Consider the following 22323-nt stretch of genomic DNA (forward strand, 5'->3'; position numbering starts at 1 on the left):
ACTGTGTGAAACCCAGTTAACTTTGCATTAGCGGCCTGTCACTCGTGTCTGAAGCGGAGAGCGCATGCAAAGCGACAGACCCGACCAGGAGCAGCTGAAGTGAGGAGCATTCTCAAACAGCACCATTCATCATCCTCTGAGCCCTATCTCTGAATGTCAGGGAGAGCCCTCCTCACTGAACCAGACAGCTGCGAGGAACAAACTTAACCATCCAGTCACTTCTGCATCAGGAACAAAGCTGAAAGACCACAGAGTTAAAAAAGAAATGATGGAGAAATATATTATTTTCATTTACTATTACAGTCTCCTTTATTTGACTTTTCCAAGATTGCCACAGCATCGTGGCTCTTATATTACATACAGATAGAACATAGTTGTGATTGAGATGATGATAATGGAACCTTTAAGAGGCTATATTGAATTTAATTTGTGGATGTTATAACAGCGTTCATTCATCATTAACTTACTTCATTAAGTTATTTCCATTGATTCATGTTTGGGTAATCTTGAGTTGTCCTGGATTGGAGTCCAGAGTTTTCACCTACCCGCTATCCCCGGCCACACCTCTGTATTTATTTGGGATTATTCCAACGATTATGACTCCGGGTCATATGTGGTGGGATCAAAAATGTCACATAGATATTTTTCAACAATAAAACAGTCTGCTTCAGTCTGCTTGTTATGGTGAAATGTCTAAGAAGAGGGAGGGTTTCTCAGTTTTGGTGGTCAATGGACCTGTTTCTATTACTAAGCCATCTTAGATCAATATACACATGCTACGGAAGTCAAGCATAGGAGTTAAGAGTGGCTGACAGCAAATTGGGAACAAAGGATCTGAGAGTTAGAAGCTTGTTTTTTAGATGATATAGTGGCATATCCTGAGGACCAGACAGAATTCACATATTAAATAAATATGCCCAATTGAAGCAGTGTGTGACTGATACAAATATGGACAGCTGAATGCTATTTGTTTGCAGACATAGTCTCATGTGTTATATGAAGATATATTGTGGAAACAGATGCTCCCATAAGCCCTTTGAGGACAGTACCACGACATGCAGATGGTTCTGCGCTATAAAAAGATTATTTTTTCTTCCTCAAAATAAACAGCTGATTAATCACGTATGTGGAAATTCCTGGCAAAACATGCAGAGATATTTTTAAAGAATACTTTCCAGACTTCATCACAACAAACTCTTGATTGAACGTAGTGTTTTAATGTAATGTAAAATGTTGTCCTATATTTTCTAAATTGTTTCTATTGATTTGCAAAATTATGCTTGAACTAGAAAATCCAAGTGGGTTGAGTAGATTAATTTAATCTAGTAGGTGTACATAAAATAAAAATCTTTAACGTTGATTTTGTTTTGTTTTTTAACAAACTGAAATGCATCATTTCATGTGAAGGAAAAACAAGGAGAAAGTGCTGAAGACAGCTCTGTTTGGTGACAAAAAGAGGTTTATACATATACAAAGTTAAAGTGATGGATGAATGTCCCCATTTTACCGGTCTCAGTTTCCTCTTTTGTTTGTGATAGTCTGAGGTCTTATGTCCATTCAAAAGATATATTAATTTTGTATTGAATTGTTAATTGTTTTTGCAATGGCGCTAGATTTTCATCACTCATGGTTAATCTACTGTGATTTACTACTGTGACATGTAACAGCATAGTCAACCTAAACAATCCACAAACAGTGCATTATGTAGAGGATTCTTACTGGTAATACTGCAATGTTATTCATGTCCTCCCACTTATGAGAGAGTGTGACATGCAAAGTTGATATCGATAAAAGAATTGGATCAAGATTTCAATTTTTGTTATCATAGTTTAAGAGTCATTTGGGGCACCAGCCATTGATTAGGCATTTAACAATTCTATAATCCATTTTCTACCGCTTGTTCCCTTTCGGGGTCGCGGGTGACTAGAGCCTATCCCAGTGACTTCGGGCCTTAGGCGGGGTACACCCTGGACAGTGGCCAACTTGTTGCAGGGTCAACACATAGACATTACAGACAACCATTCACTCTCACATTCATTCACTAGGGCCAATTAGAGTCACTAATTTTACCTAACACATGCATGTCTTTGGACGGTAGGAGGAAGCCAGAGAACCCGGAGAGAACCCACGGTAACACGGCAAGGGCGCTAACCGCCTTTGCCACCATGCACCCAATTCTATAATCAACATCAACCCCTTTTCTAGAAATGAATGAACACTTTACCAAATGTGGTTTATGAAGATTTATTGACCAAATAATTAAACAGATAACTTGAATTTGGAATATACAAATGAGTCGATAACAGATGGAGACGCTAGACATGATTGTTCTAGATCTATCTAGTTGTGAGTTAGAGTTAATACTGAATCGAAGATTATCTTATCAACCAGATTGTGAAATCCATGCGTTTTTCATAGGACCAGAAGCAGGAGCTGTGATCCTGAGGAGATGGGCCGGTGTGTGTCCGAGAGCCTGTGTGTCCATGAGGCCTTCAGGGGTCACTCAGGGGTCACACTAGCAGAAATTGTGGCAACTCGGTCCACACATTGGGCACGCCGCTCTGGAGCTCCAGGCTCTGACAGTGTCAAGCCAAAGAAGCAATCTTCATTTTCCTTGGCTCTGAGGCGTTCCTCAGATTAAAAAAGGCCGTTGCGATTCACAGATGAGGCTGATTTGAAGAATGTTGGATCTAAGTTTTGTTGTAGACGTGAAAAGTTGCAAAAAGGTCCTTTGCTTGAGTTTGCAGGTTGCAGTTTAAATCACATCTAAAAAACAGGCACAGAATTCTTATTTATAGACAAGAGAAAAGTCAGCTTCCGCGGGCGTGTCTCTGGAATGTTCTTTGTTCTGTGGGTTAGCTTTGCATCGCTAGGCCAGAGATGAGCCCCTTCGCTCATAAAGATAACTTCTTCCTTGAAGATCTCTGATGGAGCTGAGTTTGTCCTCTCCCTCCCTCACTGACTGACCCCTGCGGGGGATGGGTTTTGGCCCCATTGTTAAACCAATCACCACGCATGCTGAGTCAGAGCTGATCAGAGAAAAAGATCTGGAATATATCGGACGTAGCCATTGTTCAGGCCATACAGTTACAAAGATAAAATTGTTCACAAGACGAGTCCTAAAACAGATAAATCAACATTCAGAACGTAATAACATTATGTACAGTAAATTCATCTTGTGGACAAAGACTGCAATCAGATGATTGTTTATTAAACCCACATTGTCTTCAAAGCGTGAAGTCTCTGTTCTGTATACATCCCCAAGTGAGGGTTGAAGGGTGATACAACCTTACCTGCATTCCTGTCACAATGGCAACGTAACAATTATTGAAAAGTCCAACTTTCTTTGTCTAAGGTGAGGAAATTCAGTTGGATGAAAGTGACCCAGATACAAACCTTACAAAAGGCGCTTGTGGCGGCAGTAATGTGTCTGTATTTGTCCCCAGCTTGTTAAAGAAGGTTTGTGCCACTACCATGGGTAGAGAGGACTCATGACAAAGGCAGTGTGTCCTAAAGCTGGCCCATTATAACAGTGGAGGATGTGCTTTATGCAGGTCAAAGCACCGTCCTTTTAGTTCTAGTTTATGTAATGGTGCTCAGTGTCTGTCTGAGAAGTTAGCTGATTATCCCCATCCTTAGTGCCACAGCAACTCTCAAAATGATCCACTCCCCTCCAAGGCTGCAGCACTCTTTGAAGTTAATGACTCAAAACTATCAGTCGTCGCGCTTTTAATTAGAAAACGGACAGAATGATTACATTTTTAATTGAAGCTGTCATTTTCAATTAAGATCTGACATCACTGCGAAGCGCGCTCCCTCTCACATTCATTCATGCTGTGCACCAGTGCTTCACTACAGATGGTCAGAATTTCTCATACGACTTTGTTCTCTGTTCCTCTCGAAATACCAAACACTTAAACACATACATTTTGTGAATTGTCACTGTGAATCCACATTTGATTCAGTAGATGATCAGTAGTGGAATGGTTAAATTATTATTTCGTTTTCTTTACTACTGTCTTTATACAGTTGTGAAGTTGCACGTAGAGGCAGATATTTTTTTTTTTTTTTACAATTGTACCTTTCGTTTACCATGCAAAACCTTAAAAACAAATGTTTGTTTACTATGTTGGTCTGAGAGAGAGCCCCCAAAGGGAAACTAACTAAAAAATCAATCAATCATTAGTATAACATTAACGACAACATAGGACTGTTTTGATTGAGGGGCATCCTATGTGAGATGACATTAAAGTCTATATGACAGGTTAGACTACACATTTCACAAACATTTAGTGAACAACATTTTACTAAACACTTATTTTCGCCTATTTGTCCCCAGTTTGACAATTTCTGTAAAGTTTATAATGTTACTTCCTGGTTGAACATGAGCAGTAAATATGAGATAGAGGTAATTTCACAACCGTTACCTAGCAACTATACTGAAAACAAGAGCCAAGGGATGCCCGGTGATTGAGCGGTTAAGTCCCAGCACACGTATGCCAGGCTCCAAGTGCAGCCGGCCGCAGTGTCATGAGTTCAAATCCCGACTCCGACAATGTACTTCATGTCCTCCCTTTTTTCTCATCCCCCATTTCACACTCACCTTTCCTGTCTTTTTTTTCACACTCACCTTTCCTGTCTTTTTTTTTTCTGCCTTCTGGGCAGAAAAAAAAGAAAAGAAAAGAAAACAACACAGTTATCATTTGAAAATAATTATTACCTGATAACACCTTTATTTCATTGTTTAAACTGCCAAAAAATTGTGTCAGTTAAGTGTAAATTATCCCTGTTTTCAAGGTCATTTCTGTCACATAAATTGATTCTGTTTAAGAACTCAGCACAGTTTTATTTTTCAAACTTTTTCCACAAACTGCAACTTTATTCAAAAACTCTGAAAGATATGATAATAATATATATTTGTTTGATACCACCAAACTAAGTCGTAATTAGAAAAACAGGAGTCAAATAGACTTAAATGGTGCACAACATCACTTTCCCAGTGGAGGGTCTGCCATCTGCTTGTATTCATGGAGATATCATTACTTTGCATGGAATTTTTTGCAGTATAACATTAAACTTAGCTATTACAGATTACAGTCTATTTATCTATATATAATCTATGCATTCCTCTCCACAGACCTGACCTCAAGGTTTGGGGCATATGCTTGTCTGTTTGGAGATAGGGGGAAAAGCCATAGTGGATGTAGACCCTGCAGCAGAAACTTTTAAGATGTTTGTAATTCCAATGATAAAACTGTAAGTGACCTTCACGGTTAAAAAGATGCCAAGACCATTAATGACCCCATGAGAATTTGTAGTCAAACATTGCTTCATACATTTTCCCTTCTTCTAGTCCATGGTTCATGGATTAGTACAGCATGTTTTCATGCTCCATTTCAGTGTGAGGAGGCTCTTGAGTGCAGCTCTAGCTATTCTTTGCCTGCACAAAGCTGTTTTCTCATTAACTCTTATCAAAGTTCATCTTGCATCCAAATGCTGTGGCTGTGCACTTTTCAATAGCGACGGCGGTGAAAGGAGAAAATGAAAAAGACAAAGCGCACACTAACCAGCCACACAATGGAAGAGAGAGAGAGAAAGACAAATACTATATTAGATAAGGCAAATAAGAGTTTAATGTTTATTGAGGGAAGGGAACAAATGGTGCAGCACTGTGGTTAGACTGAGTACAGTCTGTAAAAATCAATTAATTTTAAACAGAAAATGATTTATCTTCAGTCTATTTGAATCAGGTGCATGTGAAGATGGAGAGTAATAGTTTTTCTTTTACTCATACCGAGTCATCACAGCAGATCATGTATCACTTAGAATTAACAATTTGCATTCCAGTTTGTTGTTACCTTTTTGTTTTCTTTTTAACCTTGGACAAAAGCTGGCATTGGCTTGTAGTAACGTCCACAAAAGAAAAGTCAGACAACATAGGAGCCAACACCAGTCTTTAATGATTACAGCAGGAGGAAGTTCCAGCCACAGAAACACTCGGAGAGGAAGACACAAGCAGGTGGAGGGGTGCACTCACATTAAGTGTTTCTGTGAAGTGTTTGGATGATTAGAAATTACCCTGTGATTCAGTCTGCAGCGATCATCTCCACAAACTCTCTCCACCTCCTGTATCATTAGATCCCAGAACAGCTGCATTTTCTCGGTGAGATGTAAAGAGTCGTAATTGGGGACTGATTGCAGGCTTCACGAGATGCTTAAACACATTTACAATAAGAGACAAATCCTGCAGTTGATGAGCGCTCGCATCTGCACACCTTGTTACAGGCGAGTGAACAATCAGCATGTTTGACTAAACTTTGAAAACTGCATGGGTAGTGCTGGAGCAAAATTGGTCAGAAAGTATATAGTTTCAGTAAGTATCATGAGGGTGAAGAGGGAAGAGAGATATTCAGCAAATTGTCTGAACCAAACTCCCTGGCCACCTTACTTTATTTTATCACTCTTGTAAACATCGATGAAATCTTTTTTCTGATCAGCACAGTTACAATTTACTCATTTTTCTAAATGATTGACAATGATTCACTTTCATTCACATTGGCTAATACTTTGTTTTTCCAACTAAAACCAAAGAATATTGCCAGGTGTGCCTTGAAATAAAAGGCGAGCTGTCACAAGGCCACATGCACAGTCACGTGCCGAGCAGAGCAGAGCGTTGTGTGGATGCGACGCGAAAAAATGAAATATATTTTTAATTATGGGAAACTGGGTCACGGGCCAGACCATATTGCCTACTGGAGACCAAGGAACTAGGCAGTAGTATGGACAATAGTTACTACATCATACAACTTTCTTTTGGTAAGGTGTATTTTGGTACTGATTTCAACCAAAAAAAATAGTGTGCACTCAAATCAAAAAAGTTTGAAAAACACTGGATTAAAATATCTCACTGTCACTAGCCTTATCAAACCAAACTCTCTGACTGAAAAAGTAAAGATATTATGAACAATCTATAAACAGTCAGATAAAAAGTACTTTGCATGTAGGTTTACGTTTTTGGAGTGTAAATTGAACTGAATTTTTTTTTTTTAGTTCTTACAGTTAAATCGCATTTTGAATCACAATTATTAATTTAATCCTTTATAAAGCAAATTAGATCTAATGTGATCTAATCTATTTTATTGGAAGCAGTAGTAATACCAACAGCATTGGAAGTGTATTCTATTGCAATGTAATTAGATTTTCAAAGCTAATAATGTGTCGAGTATCTGATAGCAGAAAATGGGCTCAGTGCAAGTACAGCTCTAAACCCAATACTGGTATTGTTGAATTTTTTAAATTTTATTGTAGTTCATAGGACAATAGACATACTGTAGCATATAACACTTTGTTTGTTACATTAATTCAAACCGTCTGTATTGGACTGGACTGTATTTGTGAGGTTAACACATCCCTTGTCTGTGGATGTCAGAGTGTTGCTTAATGTGTGTGTTTAGAGGCAGCCTCAGGTCTCAGGGATGGCACTGTTCTGCTGCGCCCACTTTAATTGGCTCCTGGCCCCTCAGCCCTGCCTGAATAGAGAGTCATTTAGGGACCTTTCACTCTTACTGAGGATTGTGGCTTGCCGCTGGAGGAGAAATTGCATTCCTGTTTCCATACAATGGCTGGTCGGAGTTGGACGGGGGCAGGAGTATCACTGTCATTATCATCACAATAGAAGCTAATTCCACTGCCACCAGCACCATTCTGAACCCCACGGCAGCAGCGGCTTATCAGGGGGCACCATGAGACCAGCGGGGAGCTACACAGGCGCAGCTAAGGCTGAGGCGAGGAGCCGCACTAATGCAGTACTGAACGACACAAAACACGAGGCGCAAATCAGCAGAAAACGTTTAGAGGACTGCGCCGCTCCCTCAGAGCCCATATTTACAGTGTTTTTGTTACTTCACAGCAGCATAGAGATTTTCTGTTGTGCCTTAGATTAGGGGAAATTAAATGTATCATAATACATAGTAATAGATTGAAATATACAGTTACAGTATGCAGACAAAGTAGGTTACAGTTTAATTTGTAATTGTGGTATGTTTCTGACAGAGGCTAATCTCACTTACAAATGGACTCGAAAGTATCTCTATTTTATCAAAAAAGCTGTGTCGCTGTCCAAGGTACTGAATTTACTATTGTTTTAATGCTGTCGTAACAAACCAAATGAAAAGCATGCATATAAATTAGATGAGCAATGAACAACCACATAAGAGATGAATAATGTATTAATTAAACTATGTTGTATTTTTATACTCAGTATAAGCCAAAGAAAAAAAACCAAATTGCCACAGGGCTGTTGACTGCTGAAAATGATATGTAAAGACACAGTTATTACTGTCTCAATGATAACATCAGATTTATTTTTGTGAATCTTAGACAGTATACACCATATATCGTAGAGATCCCTCATACGATCCAGGAACCTCAAAATACATACACTTGTGTTGTGCTTTTGCTACCTGTCCCACTGAGCCATATCCTCCAGAGCTGTGGAGAAAAACACAATTTTACCATAACAAGCAACAAAGCAATATTCAACTGAGACTCATTTGGAAAAGTGATCTATGATTCACGGTTTAAATTGCCTTGGCTGGACCCAAGACCTCAAAGGGTAAATACATCTCATGGTAAATACATCTCACTAGCAAATGTCGTCTGACTAAAATAAGTACATTTTCAGAAGTAATTACTGATATGATAACAGACAGCTTCAAATATTTTCAAAAGGCATTATTTTCTCAATGTTGTAACACAAGTCAGTGCAAAGCACATTGAGTGATCAATAGCAGATTACCAGTGTGTGACAGTAGCTTCACAGCCCCATCATCACATCACGTCTTTTAATCAATGAGAGTTAAGTGTGTGTCCAAAACACTGGCCTTTTGTTGAGCTGGTACAGTATTGATCACAGTCAGGCTGATGGGGAGTGTATTTGTATTGACTGACAAAGTGCTGCGTTTAAAACCAGACGTTTTAGTTTTGTGTAAACGTCGATAATCAATAATGAAGTGATTTTCAAATTATTTCTAGTGGATGCAATTGGAAACATGTAAATACCATGAGCACAAGAATTTTGGATCAGTTTTATTGTTGCTACTCTACGTTTCATTAACATGTAATCTGGTTCAGCTTCGGCCCTGGTTTTTCCCTCGTTTGGTCCTCGTTTGGTCTTGGTTTTGTCCTGGTTTATTCTCAATGTAGACTTGGTTTAATTAGGCCCGAGCGCCACAAGCTGGCGAGAGGCCTATTAATCTCGTAAGGCCGTGCGAAGCACGGCTGCAAAAGTGCGCACGTAGTGCGTACGAAATCGAGCGCGAAGCGCTCGCCCACTTCCAAACACTCACTAACGCACTCCTTCACTCACGCACGCCCCGTGCATACTAATTAATAGTAGGAAAATGGAACATTACCGTTGTAAACGGGCAAAGCCCGTGCAAAAGTGCGCACTAAACGAGCGCGTCATCCCAATATAAAGCACTCATTTGCCCTAAGTAGCTCACGAATACGTTCCCCATCTCTTGCATGTTCCGTGCATATAAGCATGTAATGCAAAAATTGAACATTATTACTGTATAGAGGGCCAAAAACACAAAGTGGGCGGAGCCCACTCAAAATTAACGAAAGTACCCGTCAGTGACCAGGGACCCACACCATGAGGTAGGAAAGCGCGAGCGCTTTCCGAAAATGTATAGTTTATGATATTTGAAAAATGGGAAACATTGTTTTCGCATCGGAATATTCTTCTTCTTCTTCTTCTTCTTCTTCTTCTTCTTCTTCTTCTCGGGACCAACCCCCCTATTTTTCACCCAGTGAACATTGACGAAAAGTCACAAAAATGTTCACACCTCTAAAAATCGTGCCTCTCTACATTCTGGCTATTTCCCTTTTCTAAAATAAAAAAAATTGGCGCGTCAGCGCCCCCAAATGTACCAAAAATGCATTGAGAGATGGGAAATGACCCAAAAAAAATCTGATCGTAGAATCATGAAATTTGGCGCAGAGGTAGATGGTGACAAGAGAAGTAAAAAATATTATTACGGCAACGCCGTCCGCCCAACCAAATGTCGGCCATATTGCTTCAAAAATGGCTGAACATGACTTCGGAGTTTTTCCAAACGTCGTACTTTTACGAACTCCTCCCAGGGCGTTGGCCCTAAAAAGCTGAAATTTGGTGAAAATGCTACTGAGGAGTGGGACATCAAAAGTTATCCAAATTACATTGATACCTCTCACGGTCTCGGTGCGGCGAAGCCGCAAACTGTAGCTAGAATTTCAGAAATCTCCCATATTTAAAATTTCTGCCGTTTGCGCAGATAAAGTCCGAATTGCGTCAAATTAGAATCAGTTGTTAAACTCTTTGCCCTAAACCTACTTGAAGTGAAATAAATTCATTTGGCGCCACAGCGCCCCCTACAGATTTTATATGGAGGTTAAATGTTTAGTTTTGCGAAATTATATGAAATTTGACACACAACTCAATTTTAGCATCCCCATCAAAAAAGTCAATGAGACCCATGTCATAATTGTTATGGCGTTGCCGTAACGATGACCGAAACCTTTCATGTTATTCCAATGGGGAAATCGCCAGAACATGTTTACACTTTAGACTTTCACAAACTCCTCCCAGGGCGTTAGACATATTAACCTGAAATTTGGTGAGACTCATCTTCAGGTGTGGACCATCAAAAGTTATCCACATTTTCATTCAAAGAGTCACGGTGTCTGTGCGGCAAAGCTGCACATTTTGCCAAGAATTCAAAATAAAATAGCTTTTTGATGGTAAAACAAAGGGGAGAAGATGTGACAGCGTCACAGATTCAGCAGTAGGCGTAATAAAAGGACAATTGGGGCGCGTTAGCGCCCCCTCCTCTTGCGGTGTGGCGGCGGCGTGGCGGCGGCGTGGCGAGGGCCGATCATTGCCGCTTGCGGCTATATTTATTCTTTTATTCCTGGTTTTGTTTCTGTTAAGTTTAGTTTCAGGTTTAGTCCCAAATTTTGGGACTAAACCTAAACTAAAGTATTGAACATGTGATGATCTACTTTGATCTTCAGGTACAAATCAGTCAAAACTGAGTCATTGTCATTGATCATTGTTACCATAATGGCAGATGTATCTGTTGTGAGTTTTGCATCGCTGGTCATTCCAGTTAAAGCCTGTTGATGCCTGTAGCTCCACACAGTTCCCAAAACTGAAAAAGAGGAAGGTGACATTGAATTAGTGTGGGGATTTTGTTTATACATCACCAGTAGAGGGCAATGTAGCACAAACATTCTTCACTTAATTAGCAATCTGGATTATTCAGGTAGGAATACAAACAAATAATAATTATGCTTTAATTTTAGAGGGGGAAATAGTCCATTTCTATCAAATTTATACTACTTTTTTAATCAAATCAGTGAATACTATTATTCAGTCAGTTAGTGCTGTAAGTGATTTATGCCTGAAGTTACTTATGCTATAGGATGTCACTTACCCTTGGTTGTCAGGTTGTCCAAAAGCAAAACTGCTAAACGTGAGCATGTCCCCTCTGTCCCAGCGAAATGAGTCTTTTGGAGGCCTGAATGTCAGACCTATACAACACAATGTTTGTTTTATTTTATCTTATTGATGATGCCCAATGATATTGTAGAGTTGGTATAATGACACAAAACACAGTACCAATCCAGATGTTTTGTACATCAGAGCTCGTGGTCACTTCATTGGCTTCCTCTAAGAGATAAAAAGCCAATATATCCTGAACCTTCTGATTGTAGATATGAGCAAGCGTGCCTCCTCTTTCCTGGTAATTCAAAGCATGGTTAATCTGTCAGTATCACATGTGAAGGAAAAGCAGCAGATAACAGCAAAGAGAAAACCACACACACCTGTCTCTCACCTGACAGCGGCTCTTGGCTCTGTAGTAGGTGGAAGCTTCTGAGGAAATGGTGAAACACTCTTCATCAATCAATATGTGGCACTTACTGAGAGGAAACTGGACTTTTTCTGTTGAGACAAGAACACACCGTCACAGGGCGAAATGTTTACATGAAAATAAGACATTCATAGAAATCCAAATGGGGATTTCTTAATGTCATAGGCTTTTTGTCTGACTTAGCGAGCCATGTCAATCAAAGCAAACAATCTGCTGTGGTTGTATTTTCCAATAAGAGTCATAGGAAAACAAGCCTAGTAATCTCAATACAAAAGATTAGCTAAGAATGTAATTTACTGATGGAAACTATGAATATGTATGAATAACATTTCATTTTCATTTAATGTATTTAAAAAGCAAAATATTAAAATACAGTAATCAGGCCTGACCCACCTTTTTACACTGCCATTCCACACTCTAATAAAACAATTTTACAATAATATTTATTCCATTTACTATACTTTTTATACTATAAGTTTTTTAAATCTTATTAATTTGTGTATTTATGTATGTAGGTATGTATGTTTCATGTAGACTAGTTTAAAAAAGATGAATCCAGCAGTTACCCAGATTCATCAACAGGAAGTAAATGAAAAGTTGGATGTGTTTCTGTGTGTTATGATTTTGAGCCAAAATTAGGCTTCAACTTGTGAATAGGAAAGAGTATGTTGCAATTTAAGTTTGGTCCCGCCCCCAGGCAAACATTTAGGGAGATCATTTTGTACTGACCAGAACATCCAGCTCCAGCATAGCCAATATCACACTGACAGGAACACTCCTCCTCCTTAAAATGTCCATGTACACACAGTGTATTGCACCTCACTGTAAGAAAGATTACCACACTTAATATATACATCAATCGCCGTACCGTGCCTATAGATGTCATACCTTGACAAAACCGACCAGTGAAACCCACATCACAGTGGCATTTGCACAGAGGCACATTGAGACGTCCATGATGACCACAGTTCATGCGACATGGATTTTTGGGAACTTCTACATCAACAAAAAACAAGAAAAACAAGAAGCTTGGATGGGCAAAGTTGAAGATACTGGAAAATCAATGCAGGAAACTGGCAGGGAAGGAGCTTTTAACAAACAAACAAACAAACAAACAAACAAACTCTCATAACATTTTTTGTGTGTGTATGTGTGTGTGTGTGTGTGTGTGAACCAATACCAGTCGGTAACCGATATTAGAAAATATCAATATTTTGATTTTAAAGTCCATAGCAAACAAAAGGAGTGTAACGATTCAAGACCTTTTTTTTTACATTCAGGCTACATCTTCTTCATATGAAATGTTACTATATGTCAGATTTACTTGTTAGAAACACTTACGCGCTGTTGACCACGCTCTGTTTTGTGCACGCGCTCTGTTCTGGTGCAGTTCTCCTTCTGTGATGCATCTGGTGTGTTCAGCTGGCTGTCAGTGGATGGCTGTTGTTTTTCAGCACGCATCTCTCAATTTCGCATCGAGATGGATCGACACATGTGTTTGACATGTAGCGTGACATTTACGAATTGCGACGCATCCCAAACATTTTACTAATTAGTTAGTTCAAAAAGACAAATCTAAACGCACTGACGACAATCTGGGAATGACACATGGGCACACACAGAGGCCCAGCCCAAAAATGATCAGCGCCTAATATTGATATATCTAACAGTAACATTGCTCGATATTGGCCGATAAGAATAAAGGAACTAGTCCCTAGTTCAAATGTGACAACAGCAGGAGTTCTCGTCTGATGACTCACCACATAATCCACCAATGTGATCCCATAGTTTAAAGCAACCGGACATGGAGGAGGTGCAGAGGGTGCAGTACTGTCCTGTCCGATAAGGCCTCACCAGCTGCCCATTCACCTCCCAGTTCCCCCTTAAAAACACATTGAATCACTCTATTTGTCATGAGAATAGTGAGTATCAAATAACGTGAATATACAGATTTTTACCCTGGGTAGTATGCACAGACAAATATGTCCCACTCAGTATTATTCTTCAAACACAGATGACTTGCACAGCCGACATGTCTGGAAGTGGCCCACACAAGCTGCAGCACACAATGACCAGTTGATACAATATTATTGAAGTTGGACATTAGTGAAGACAAAGGATTATTTTGTACCTGTGTGTAATGTTTGCAGGTCCTATGATTCTGACACTGTCCAGTTGAATATATGAAGTGTTGTCCCTCGTTGAACCAGGTGTCAATGGCGTTGGTAAAGGAGACCCTGCCATGCTCAGACAGGCGAGTGTTAAAGCCGATGTGTCGAAACGAGGAGAGCTGCTGAGAAGGGGCACTGCTGTCACACAGAGCTGCCCACTCTTCAGCCTGTTCAGCCAACTCCGTACTCCATTCCTGCAAACGATATGGAAATCATTAAGATAAAAGACAATAATTGGCAAGACAGATCATTCAGCCAGATATGATGTGCAGAGGAGTGTGTGTTGAGAAGACACCAGCTTAATCTGGCAAAAATAATATAATATACACATAATACTTCTAGGCCTAGGGGAATGTCGTATGATGACAAAAATGTAATGCCATGTAATCTGATCCCTGTGATCATCTGATGATGTGATTCCACAAAACGCTTCTCCACTCCTCCAACTGAACAGCCAATCAAAGAGAAGTATGCACTTTCAGGAGCCGGGTGGAGCTCCACAGTGACCGCTCACCGATGGTGCGCCAAAGTACAATTTGAAAAAATATATAAATATTAAATGATTTGCTAATCATGTTGCAAGTAATGAGCACAAGACCTATAGTTTTATATATAATCTCCTATGTTATTAAAACACTTTAAGAATTAGGAATTTTAAGTTTTACATGTGTTTTAGGAGCGTTATGGACATTAGCTACCACAGAGCAGTTTAGCCTTCATCACGCCCTTAAATTCTTCATATTTGAATTTGTGTAATACTTATAGAAAAAATTGAAGAGAAATTTACTTTACCACCACAACAAATTTCGAAGTGGGCGGGAAAGTTGATCATTTTTCTACATATTGCTCGCCCCTCAATACCTAAATATAACAAACAAATAGCTATGATATCGAGAAAAAGATTTTTGTTACCGGCGGGACATGTCACGTGTTCTGATATGTCTCATAATATTTATCGTATTATAGGTTATAATAAGGTCACATCTTTGAGTGTGTGATTTGCACATGAAAAGTAAATATTCCGTTTTAATCTTCTGCTTTCAAAGCTATGGTCTGACCTTATAATACTACTTAGCCTCAGGAGCTCCATGAAAACCAGCATCAGTAAGAAAAGGGCAAAAACATTTTTTAGTCCTTAAACATTATTCTTTATCTAAAAATAATAGCCTTAGAGACTTTCTAATAAGTTCAGAATAATTCTTCACAATGCTCTGACAGTAGAAAAATAAGATTAGACACAAAAACGCCACACCAAGAGGTTAACGTTTATCAGAGCTTTCTTTAATAAGCCTCTTCAGTCTGACAGAGCTCCTCCGAGGGTTTTCTTTGGGAAATTACCTGTAATACCAGATTCTGGAGAGCAGAATGATTATATGCATCCTCTTTTTTCTCATTACCTCCTTATCTGCTCTGAACAGTTCTCTGAGGCTGAAGAGAAAGGCTGGAGTCTGTATGTCTGCTTAGAGTATGTAATCTATGACAAAGTGATGGGCCGTCCGGACGCAAAACTCAAACTCGGACCAGAGGGGACACGGAGCATTGTGCGTTTCATAATCTGACAATACGTTTTGGTTGTAATCACAGGCAGATGGGACTGGCGCGCAGATATGATGAGGCAATATGAGATCTCAGAGTCACATCTCAGAAAAAATGTTTCAGGCGTCAGACCAAATAACTTAAGGAAAATAACAATCACAAATGACACAAATATACAAATGAATAAACACGTAAAATGTGGACTGCTAAACATTAGAGCAATTTCCTCCAAATCGCTCTTAGTTAATGAATTAATTAGTGACATAGATCTTCTAGCTCTAACTGAAACGTGGCTTCAACAAGACGACTACGTCAGACTAAATGAGTCCACCCCACCCACCCATGTTAACTTTCAGACCGCCAGGAGCACAGGCCGAGGTGGTGGTGTGGCAGTGATCTCACACTCAAGCCTACTCATGAGCCCTAAAACTAACAATGCATTTCACTCATTTGAAAGCCTTATGCTGTCGATCACATGTCCAAATATGAAAAACCAAAAAGGAGTTTTGTTCATAGTTATCTACCGACCTCCTGGTCCCTATTCAGAGTTTTTAACAGAGTTTTCTGACTTTATGTCAAACTTAGTGTTAGCCTGGGATAAAATAGTTATAGCTGGAGACTTTAATATCCACGTGAACATGAGTGATGACGCTCTCAGTAATGCCTTCAGCGCCTTGTTAGACAGCATTGGTTTCACTCAGAATGTAAATAAACTGACTCACACTCATAAGAACACTCTGGATCTTGTCCTAACGTATGGAACAGAGATTAGTGACCTCATTGTCCTCCCTCAAAACCCTATATTGTCAGATAATTTCCTAATTACCTTTCAGTTTATTCTTAAAGATCATCCAGTCCCACAAAATAAAGTTATAATGAAAAGGACAATATCTGAAAAATCTATCTCAAAATTCAAAGAAATAATAGAGCCAATATTCAGTGACATGTCATGTGATCCTGCTGAGAATAGTTTTAGTCCCAGTTTAAGTGATCAATGTGTCGACTTGACCATGAATTCTCTGAAGTCTGCTCTTGACGTTGTAGCGCCGTTAAAACAGAAGGTCATTAGGCCAAAGCGCGCCTCCCCATGGTACAACGAAGAACTGCGTTCACATAAACAAAGAGTTAGAAAGTTAGAGGGATTATTTTGTCGCTCTCACACAGAAGAATCCCTAAAAACATGGAAAAGTTTCCTGCTGTCCTATAAGCAGGCTCTGCGTAAGGCCCAAACCAGATATTATTCAAATCTAATAGAAGTCAACAAAAGTAACACTAAATTCCTTTTCAGCACTGTAGCTAGGCTAACAAACTGTCACAGTGCAGTAGAGCCCTCAATCCCAGCTACACTTAGCTCTGATGATTTCCTCCTATTTTTTAACAATAAAATAAAAACAATCAGAGATAAATTAGATGAAATTACCCCCGCTATTAGCCCTGAACTAGCCCAAGCTGTAAATCTAACGTCCCATATAAATCCACCTGTAAACTTAGAAAGGTTCACAGCTGTTGATCAAGCAGAGATAACTTCAGCCATTATGTCCTCTAAAAGCTCAACTTGTGTCCTAGACCCCATTCCAAGCAGACTCCTCAAAGACATTCTCCCCCTAATTATAGACCCTATTCTTAATATAATAAATACTTCACTCGAAAGTGGCTATGTTCCACTGTCCTTCAAACATGCAGTCATTAAACCTCTTCTGAAAAAGCCTAATCTAGATCCCGACCTATTGGTAAACTACAGACCTATTTCAAATCTTCCCTTTGTCTCTAAAATCCTTGAAAAAGTTGTAGTAAAACAGCTTTGTCGCCACCTGCAGGACAATAACTTATTTGAAGTTTTCCAGTCAGGGTTCAGAGCCCACCACAGCACTGAAACTGCACTGGTTAAAGTCACAAATGATTTGTTATTAGCCGCTGACGATGGACTGGTCTCAATCCTGGTTCTGTTGGACCTCAGCGCAGCGTTTGACACCATTGACCACAACATTCTACTGCAGAGGTTAGAATGTGATGTAGGTGTTGGAGGAACAGCCCTCAGCTGGTTTAAATCCTATTTATCTGATAGGTACAGGTATTTGTTAATGTAAACAAGAGCTCCTCACCTTGCTCTAAAGTAATTTACGGTGTGCCACAAGGTTCGGTACTCGGTCCAATTCTGTTTACTCTTTATATGCTGCCATTAGGCAACATTATCAGAAAGCATGGCATTAACTTCCACTGCTATGCAGATGACACTCAGCTGTATTTATCAATGAAACCTGATCAGAGCGATCAAGTAGACAGACTTAGTACTTGTGTGAAGGAGATAAAAACCTGGATGACACTAAACTACCTGCTTCTTAACCCTGAAAAAACCGAGGTCATTGTGCTTGGCCCTAAGCATCTACGAGACGCTCTATCTGAGCAGATAGTCACACTGGACAATGTCAGTGTAGCCTCCAGTTCTACTGTAAGAAACCTTGGAGTCTTATTTGACCAGGAGCTCTCATTTAAAGCTCATATAAATCAAGCTTGTAAAACAGCCTATTTCCATTTGCGCAACATAGCCAAAATCAGAAGAATCCTGCCTAAAAGTGATGCCGAAAAACTTATCCATGCATTTGTAACGACTAGATTAGACTACTGTAACTCCCTGCTTGCAGCGTGTCCTAAAAGCTCCATAAAAAGCTTTCAACTGGTTCAAAATGCAGCAGCAAGATTACTAACAGGAACAAAAAGAAGAGAGCACATTACGCCAGTGCTGAAGTCTCTTCACTGGCTCCCTGTCGAGTTTAGAATCAAATTTAAAATTCTACTCTTGACCTACAAAGCCATAAATGACATGGCCCCATCCTACCTAAAAGATGCTATAGAACCATATCATCCAAACAGAGCTCTTCGCTCTCAGAATGCTGGCCTTCTGGTGGTGCCAAGAGTCTCTAAAAGTACTGTAGGAGGTAGAGCGTTTAGCTACCAAGCTCCTGTGTTATGGAATCAGCTCCCGACCCATGTTAAATATGCTGACATTTAAGTCCAGGCTTAAAACGTTCCTCTTCGAAATCGCTTATGGTCAGACTAGTTAGGAACAGAAACATAAACCCACAGCTTTAGCTACGCTGCCCTAGGAGTAACTATGCTGGGGGAAGTATGGCAGCTTGAGCACTATCCTCTTCTTCTGACTACTTATGCTATCAAACAATATTTATTTTTTAATTCCACTTGCAAACTGTTCACCGCCTTCTTTTCTTTCTCTCACTCCTGAGGACCTGTGGACCCAGATGTCCCTCTCCTGGTGAAGTGGTCCCTGCCCTGTGTGGACGGTCCCTCATCTGCCTGAAGAGTGGGTCCAGCTCGCCTCCGACGGTCCCTCATCTGCCTGAAGAGTGGGTCCAGCTCGCCTCCGACGGTCCCTCATCTGCCTGAGGAGTGGGTCCAGCTCGACTCCGACGGTCCCTCATCTGCCTGAAGAGTGGGTCCAGCTCGCCTCCGACGGTCCCTCATCTGCCTGAGGAGTGGGTCCAGCTCGCCTCCGACGGTCCCTCATCTGCCTGAGGAGTGGGTCCAGCTCGCCTCCGACGGTCCCTCAGCTGCCTGAAGAGTGGGTCCAGCTCGACTCAGACGGTCCCTCATCTGCCTGAAGAGTGGGTCCAGCTCGACTCCGACGGTCCCTCATCTGCCTGAAGAGTGGGTCCAGCTCGACTCAGTCGGTCCCTCATCTGCCTGAGGAGTGGGTCCAGCTCGACTCAGTCGGTCCCTCATCTGCCTGAAGAGTGGGTCCAGTTCACCTCAGTCGGTCCCTCATCTGCCTGAGGAGTGGGTCCAGTTCGCCTCAGTCGGTCCCTCATCTGCCTGAAGAGTGGGTCCAGTTCGCCTCAGTCGGTCCCTCATCTGCTTGAAGAGTGGGTCCAGTTCGCCTCAGTCGGTCCCTCATCTGCCTGAAGAGTGGGTCCAGTTCGCCTCAGTCGGTCCCTCATCTGCCTGAAGAGTGGGTCCAGTTCACCTCAGACGGTCCCTCATCTGCTTGAAGAGTGGGTCCAGTTCGCCTCAGTCGGTCCCTCATCTGCCTGAAGAGTGGGTCCAGCTCGACTCAGTCGGTCCCTCATCTGCCTGAAGAGTGGCTCCAGTTCGCCTCAGTCGGTCCCTCATCTGCCTGAAGAGTGGGTCCAGCTCCAGTCTCCCTCGTGTCCGTCTGTCCGTCTGTGAGAGTCGGATCTCTCCTTCACTGGAACTCCTCAAGGTTTCGACGCTTTTTTCCCAAAGAGGTTTTTTTTGTAGTTTTTCCTGGCCGAGAAGGAGAGTCTAAGGACAGAGGACCCTGGGACATCGTCCCTCGCCACCACAGACATTGTCTGACTCCCTCGCCACCACAGACATTGTCTGACTCCCTCGCCACCACAGACATTGTTGATTCATTTCTCCCTGTGGCCCTCAGAGGCAACTGTTGTTGTGATTTTGGGCCTTACAAAAATAAATTGATTTGATTTGATTTGATTTGATGAGATGGAAAGGGGAGTTATTAAGGTTAAAACTGAGTGGAGATGAATCCAAATGAATGAGGGCAAAGAGAATACAAAGTCTCCAACAAGTAAAGTGTCAAAGATATATCTATAACCCTGCATGATCAGAAGAATAGCATGACTGAGGAACAAAAGATGGAACACTTGCCTCAATCTCACACCTTCCTTGAGATGCACTTTATCCCATGGAAGATAAATACTTGACTCTGCCCATTATATTATAAAAGTCTAAAGCAATGAACATTTCAAATTCTCCATATTAATTCACATTCAATCACTTAAACAGCCTGCACATAGTTTATTATTACAAGTACCTTTAATTCATAATGTATTTTGATTTTGATTTTGAATAGACAATAATAAACACATTCAGTCAATAACAGAAAAATAACTCATTAAAATATACTTAAATCTAACCTTTTACCCAAAAAACTTGACCTGGGTGCACTGTGCCATTCACAGTGGACACTATACGATATGTTTCCATTTTTTTTCTTCATTGAAGCAACGAGAGGGAGGGGGGGAAAAGACAAAAATAAAGACCAGAGAGAAACAAATCAGGTAAAATTTTAAATAAGACTTTAGGAGGGTGGTGGGTCCAACTAAAAATAAAGTTAAGGCAAATAAAGTTCAAAATAAAAGTCCCATTTAGTCCAATTTCTGTCAGATTTTTCCATTTCTAAGTTGAGTCCATGAGTGATTTTTTTCCATTTTCCGCATGTCAGTTATGGTGTTGGTAAAGTCCTTCAACATCGGTGCCTTTTGTGTCATCCATTTTTTTATGATGACCATCTTCCCAGTAGTCATAAGTATATAAGATATCCATTTATTGTGTCCTTGGCAGGGGTTTTGAGGCCCAAATACATAGAACAGGTGGGATATGGGATGGTGGTGTCATAAACAAGCTGCAGTGCATTGTTAATTTCTGTCCAATATTTTGCGCAACAGGACAGTTCTAAAACACATGATAATGGTTTGAATATTGGCAACCACTCAGCCCCTCCCTGTGAATAATGAGCTCGCTGACATGGTGTTATGAAGAAACGGATTACATTCTTCCAACAGAATTCCTTCCATTGTGAAGTAAATACATGTTCCCACTCCTCGCCCAGCAAAAAAAGTACTTTCTTTTTCCCATTTCATTTTGATATATTTAGTAGATTGACTGTCAGGTCATTAATGCATTTATATACTTTAGATATTGTTCCCCTTGAAAGTTCTGATTTATATTCCTTAATGAACATTTGTGTCGGAGGGTAATTATAATCATTACTTTGTTTAATTTCTTAATTATAACTTCTTATTTGTAAATATCTATTAAAGTCCTGTTTCTCTGAGCCAAAAGACTCCTTCAACATATTTTTCATTTGATTTTCTTTCACGATCTGGTAAAAAACTACAATGAAATACAATGCGTTTGCCTTGCAATTCTTTTATGTCCATGTCAGCGATCTATCATACCTTCCATTCAGCTCCAGAGTCTTTTTGCTCTAGTTTGCCTCATGTGGCCTCTGTTATCTGAGGATACAGTAGGTATAGATTAAACCTTGACAGAGGCTGCAGACTACACACAGGAGGGAAAACGACACCACCTGCAGTCACCGGAGTAAGCACTCTAAAAGCATTTTGTTTTTCAGAGATACCACTGACCATTTTCTGCATGTTGGCTGCCATGGGGCTGACTCGACTGCGCAGTCTGTTATGCAAAGCTACAATCTTATGGTGATACTTCTGTACAAGGCCTGAAAGAATCAAACAAACATATTTAGAGACATTTTAACAAGAATGACAAAGAAAGTGTGTGTGTTGGTGTTACTATTTTATCTAAAACTATACCGGTATATGAAAGAAAAACATGGCCACAAGACAACAGTTGTGTCTAAATGTAACAGTTGTGTCTAAATGTAAATAGGACTGAAAGCGCAGACACACGCCTCTCTTGTGCCCTTCCCTTGTGTGCATTACCGGTATCCATGGATTCTTCGAGATTTGTAGATACAAGTAATCTGGAGCAGACAATCACAGGCAATAGACTGAAAGCAACGTATACATCCACACATCGTGACGCTGAGATCAGGCCCATCGTTAAGTCCAGAGATGAATGAGGAACTAACAGACAGTGTCCAAAAGAGCGCCCTTAAGCCTGCTCCAACTCCTCCTCCTCTTTTTGTGAAGGATGCAGCCATGTGCAACAAGTGGAAGATC

The 22323-nt window shown here is 40.4% G+C and overlaps 1 protein-coding gene across 4 annotated transcripts; it reads right to left on the reverse strand.

The window, feature by feature from the left end:
• Positions 1 to 8344: 8344 nt before the first annotated feature.
• On the reverse strand, positions 8345 to 22290 carry LOC140381642 (C-type lectin domain family 18 member A-like). 4 transcript variants are annotated; one of them, XM_072465717.1, is made up of 12 exons: positions 22084 to 22290; positions 21769 to 21860; positions 14047 to 14280; positions 13874 to 13971; positions 13676 to 13797; positions 12804 to 12911; positions 12645 to 12737; positions 11880 to 11917; positions 11663 to 11783; positions 11478 to 11574; positions 11101 to 11192; positions 8345 to 8490 (listed from the first exon to the last, which is right to left on the reverse strand). In XM_072465717.1, the coding sequence occupies exons 1-12, from the start codon at positions 22199 to 22201 to the stop codon at positions 8459 to 8461; spliced, it is 1245 nt and encodes a 414-aa protein (XP_072321818.1). In that variant the 5' UTR covers positions 22202 to 22290; the 3' UTR covers positions 8345 to 8458. The 4 variants fall into 4 exon arrangements, 3 of the variants coding, with proteins under 3 accessions (XP_072321818.1, XP_072321817.1, XP_072321816.1); XM_072465716.1 differs by having other exon boundaries at positions 11880 to 11986; XM_072465715.1 differs by having other exon boundaries at positions 11880 to 11986; positions 12645 to 12911.
• Between the last annotated feature and the right edge of the window lie 33 nt (positions 22291 to 22323).

This window comes from Eucyclogobius newberryi, unplaced genomic scaffold, assembly GCF_026437365.1.
Source record: "Eucyclogobius newberryi isolate DKJ021-1_F unplaced genomic scaffold, fEucNew1.0.hap1 SCAF_5, whole genome shotgun sequence".
In the NCBI taxonomy this organism is placed as follows: Eukaryota; Metazoa; Chordata; class Actinopteri; order Gobiiformes; family Gobiidae; genus Eucyclogobius; species Eucyclogobius newberryi.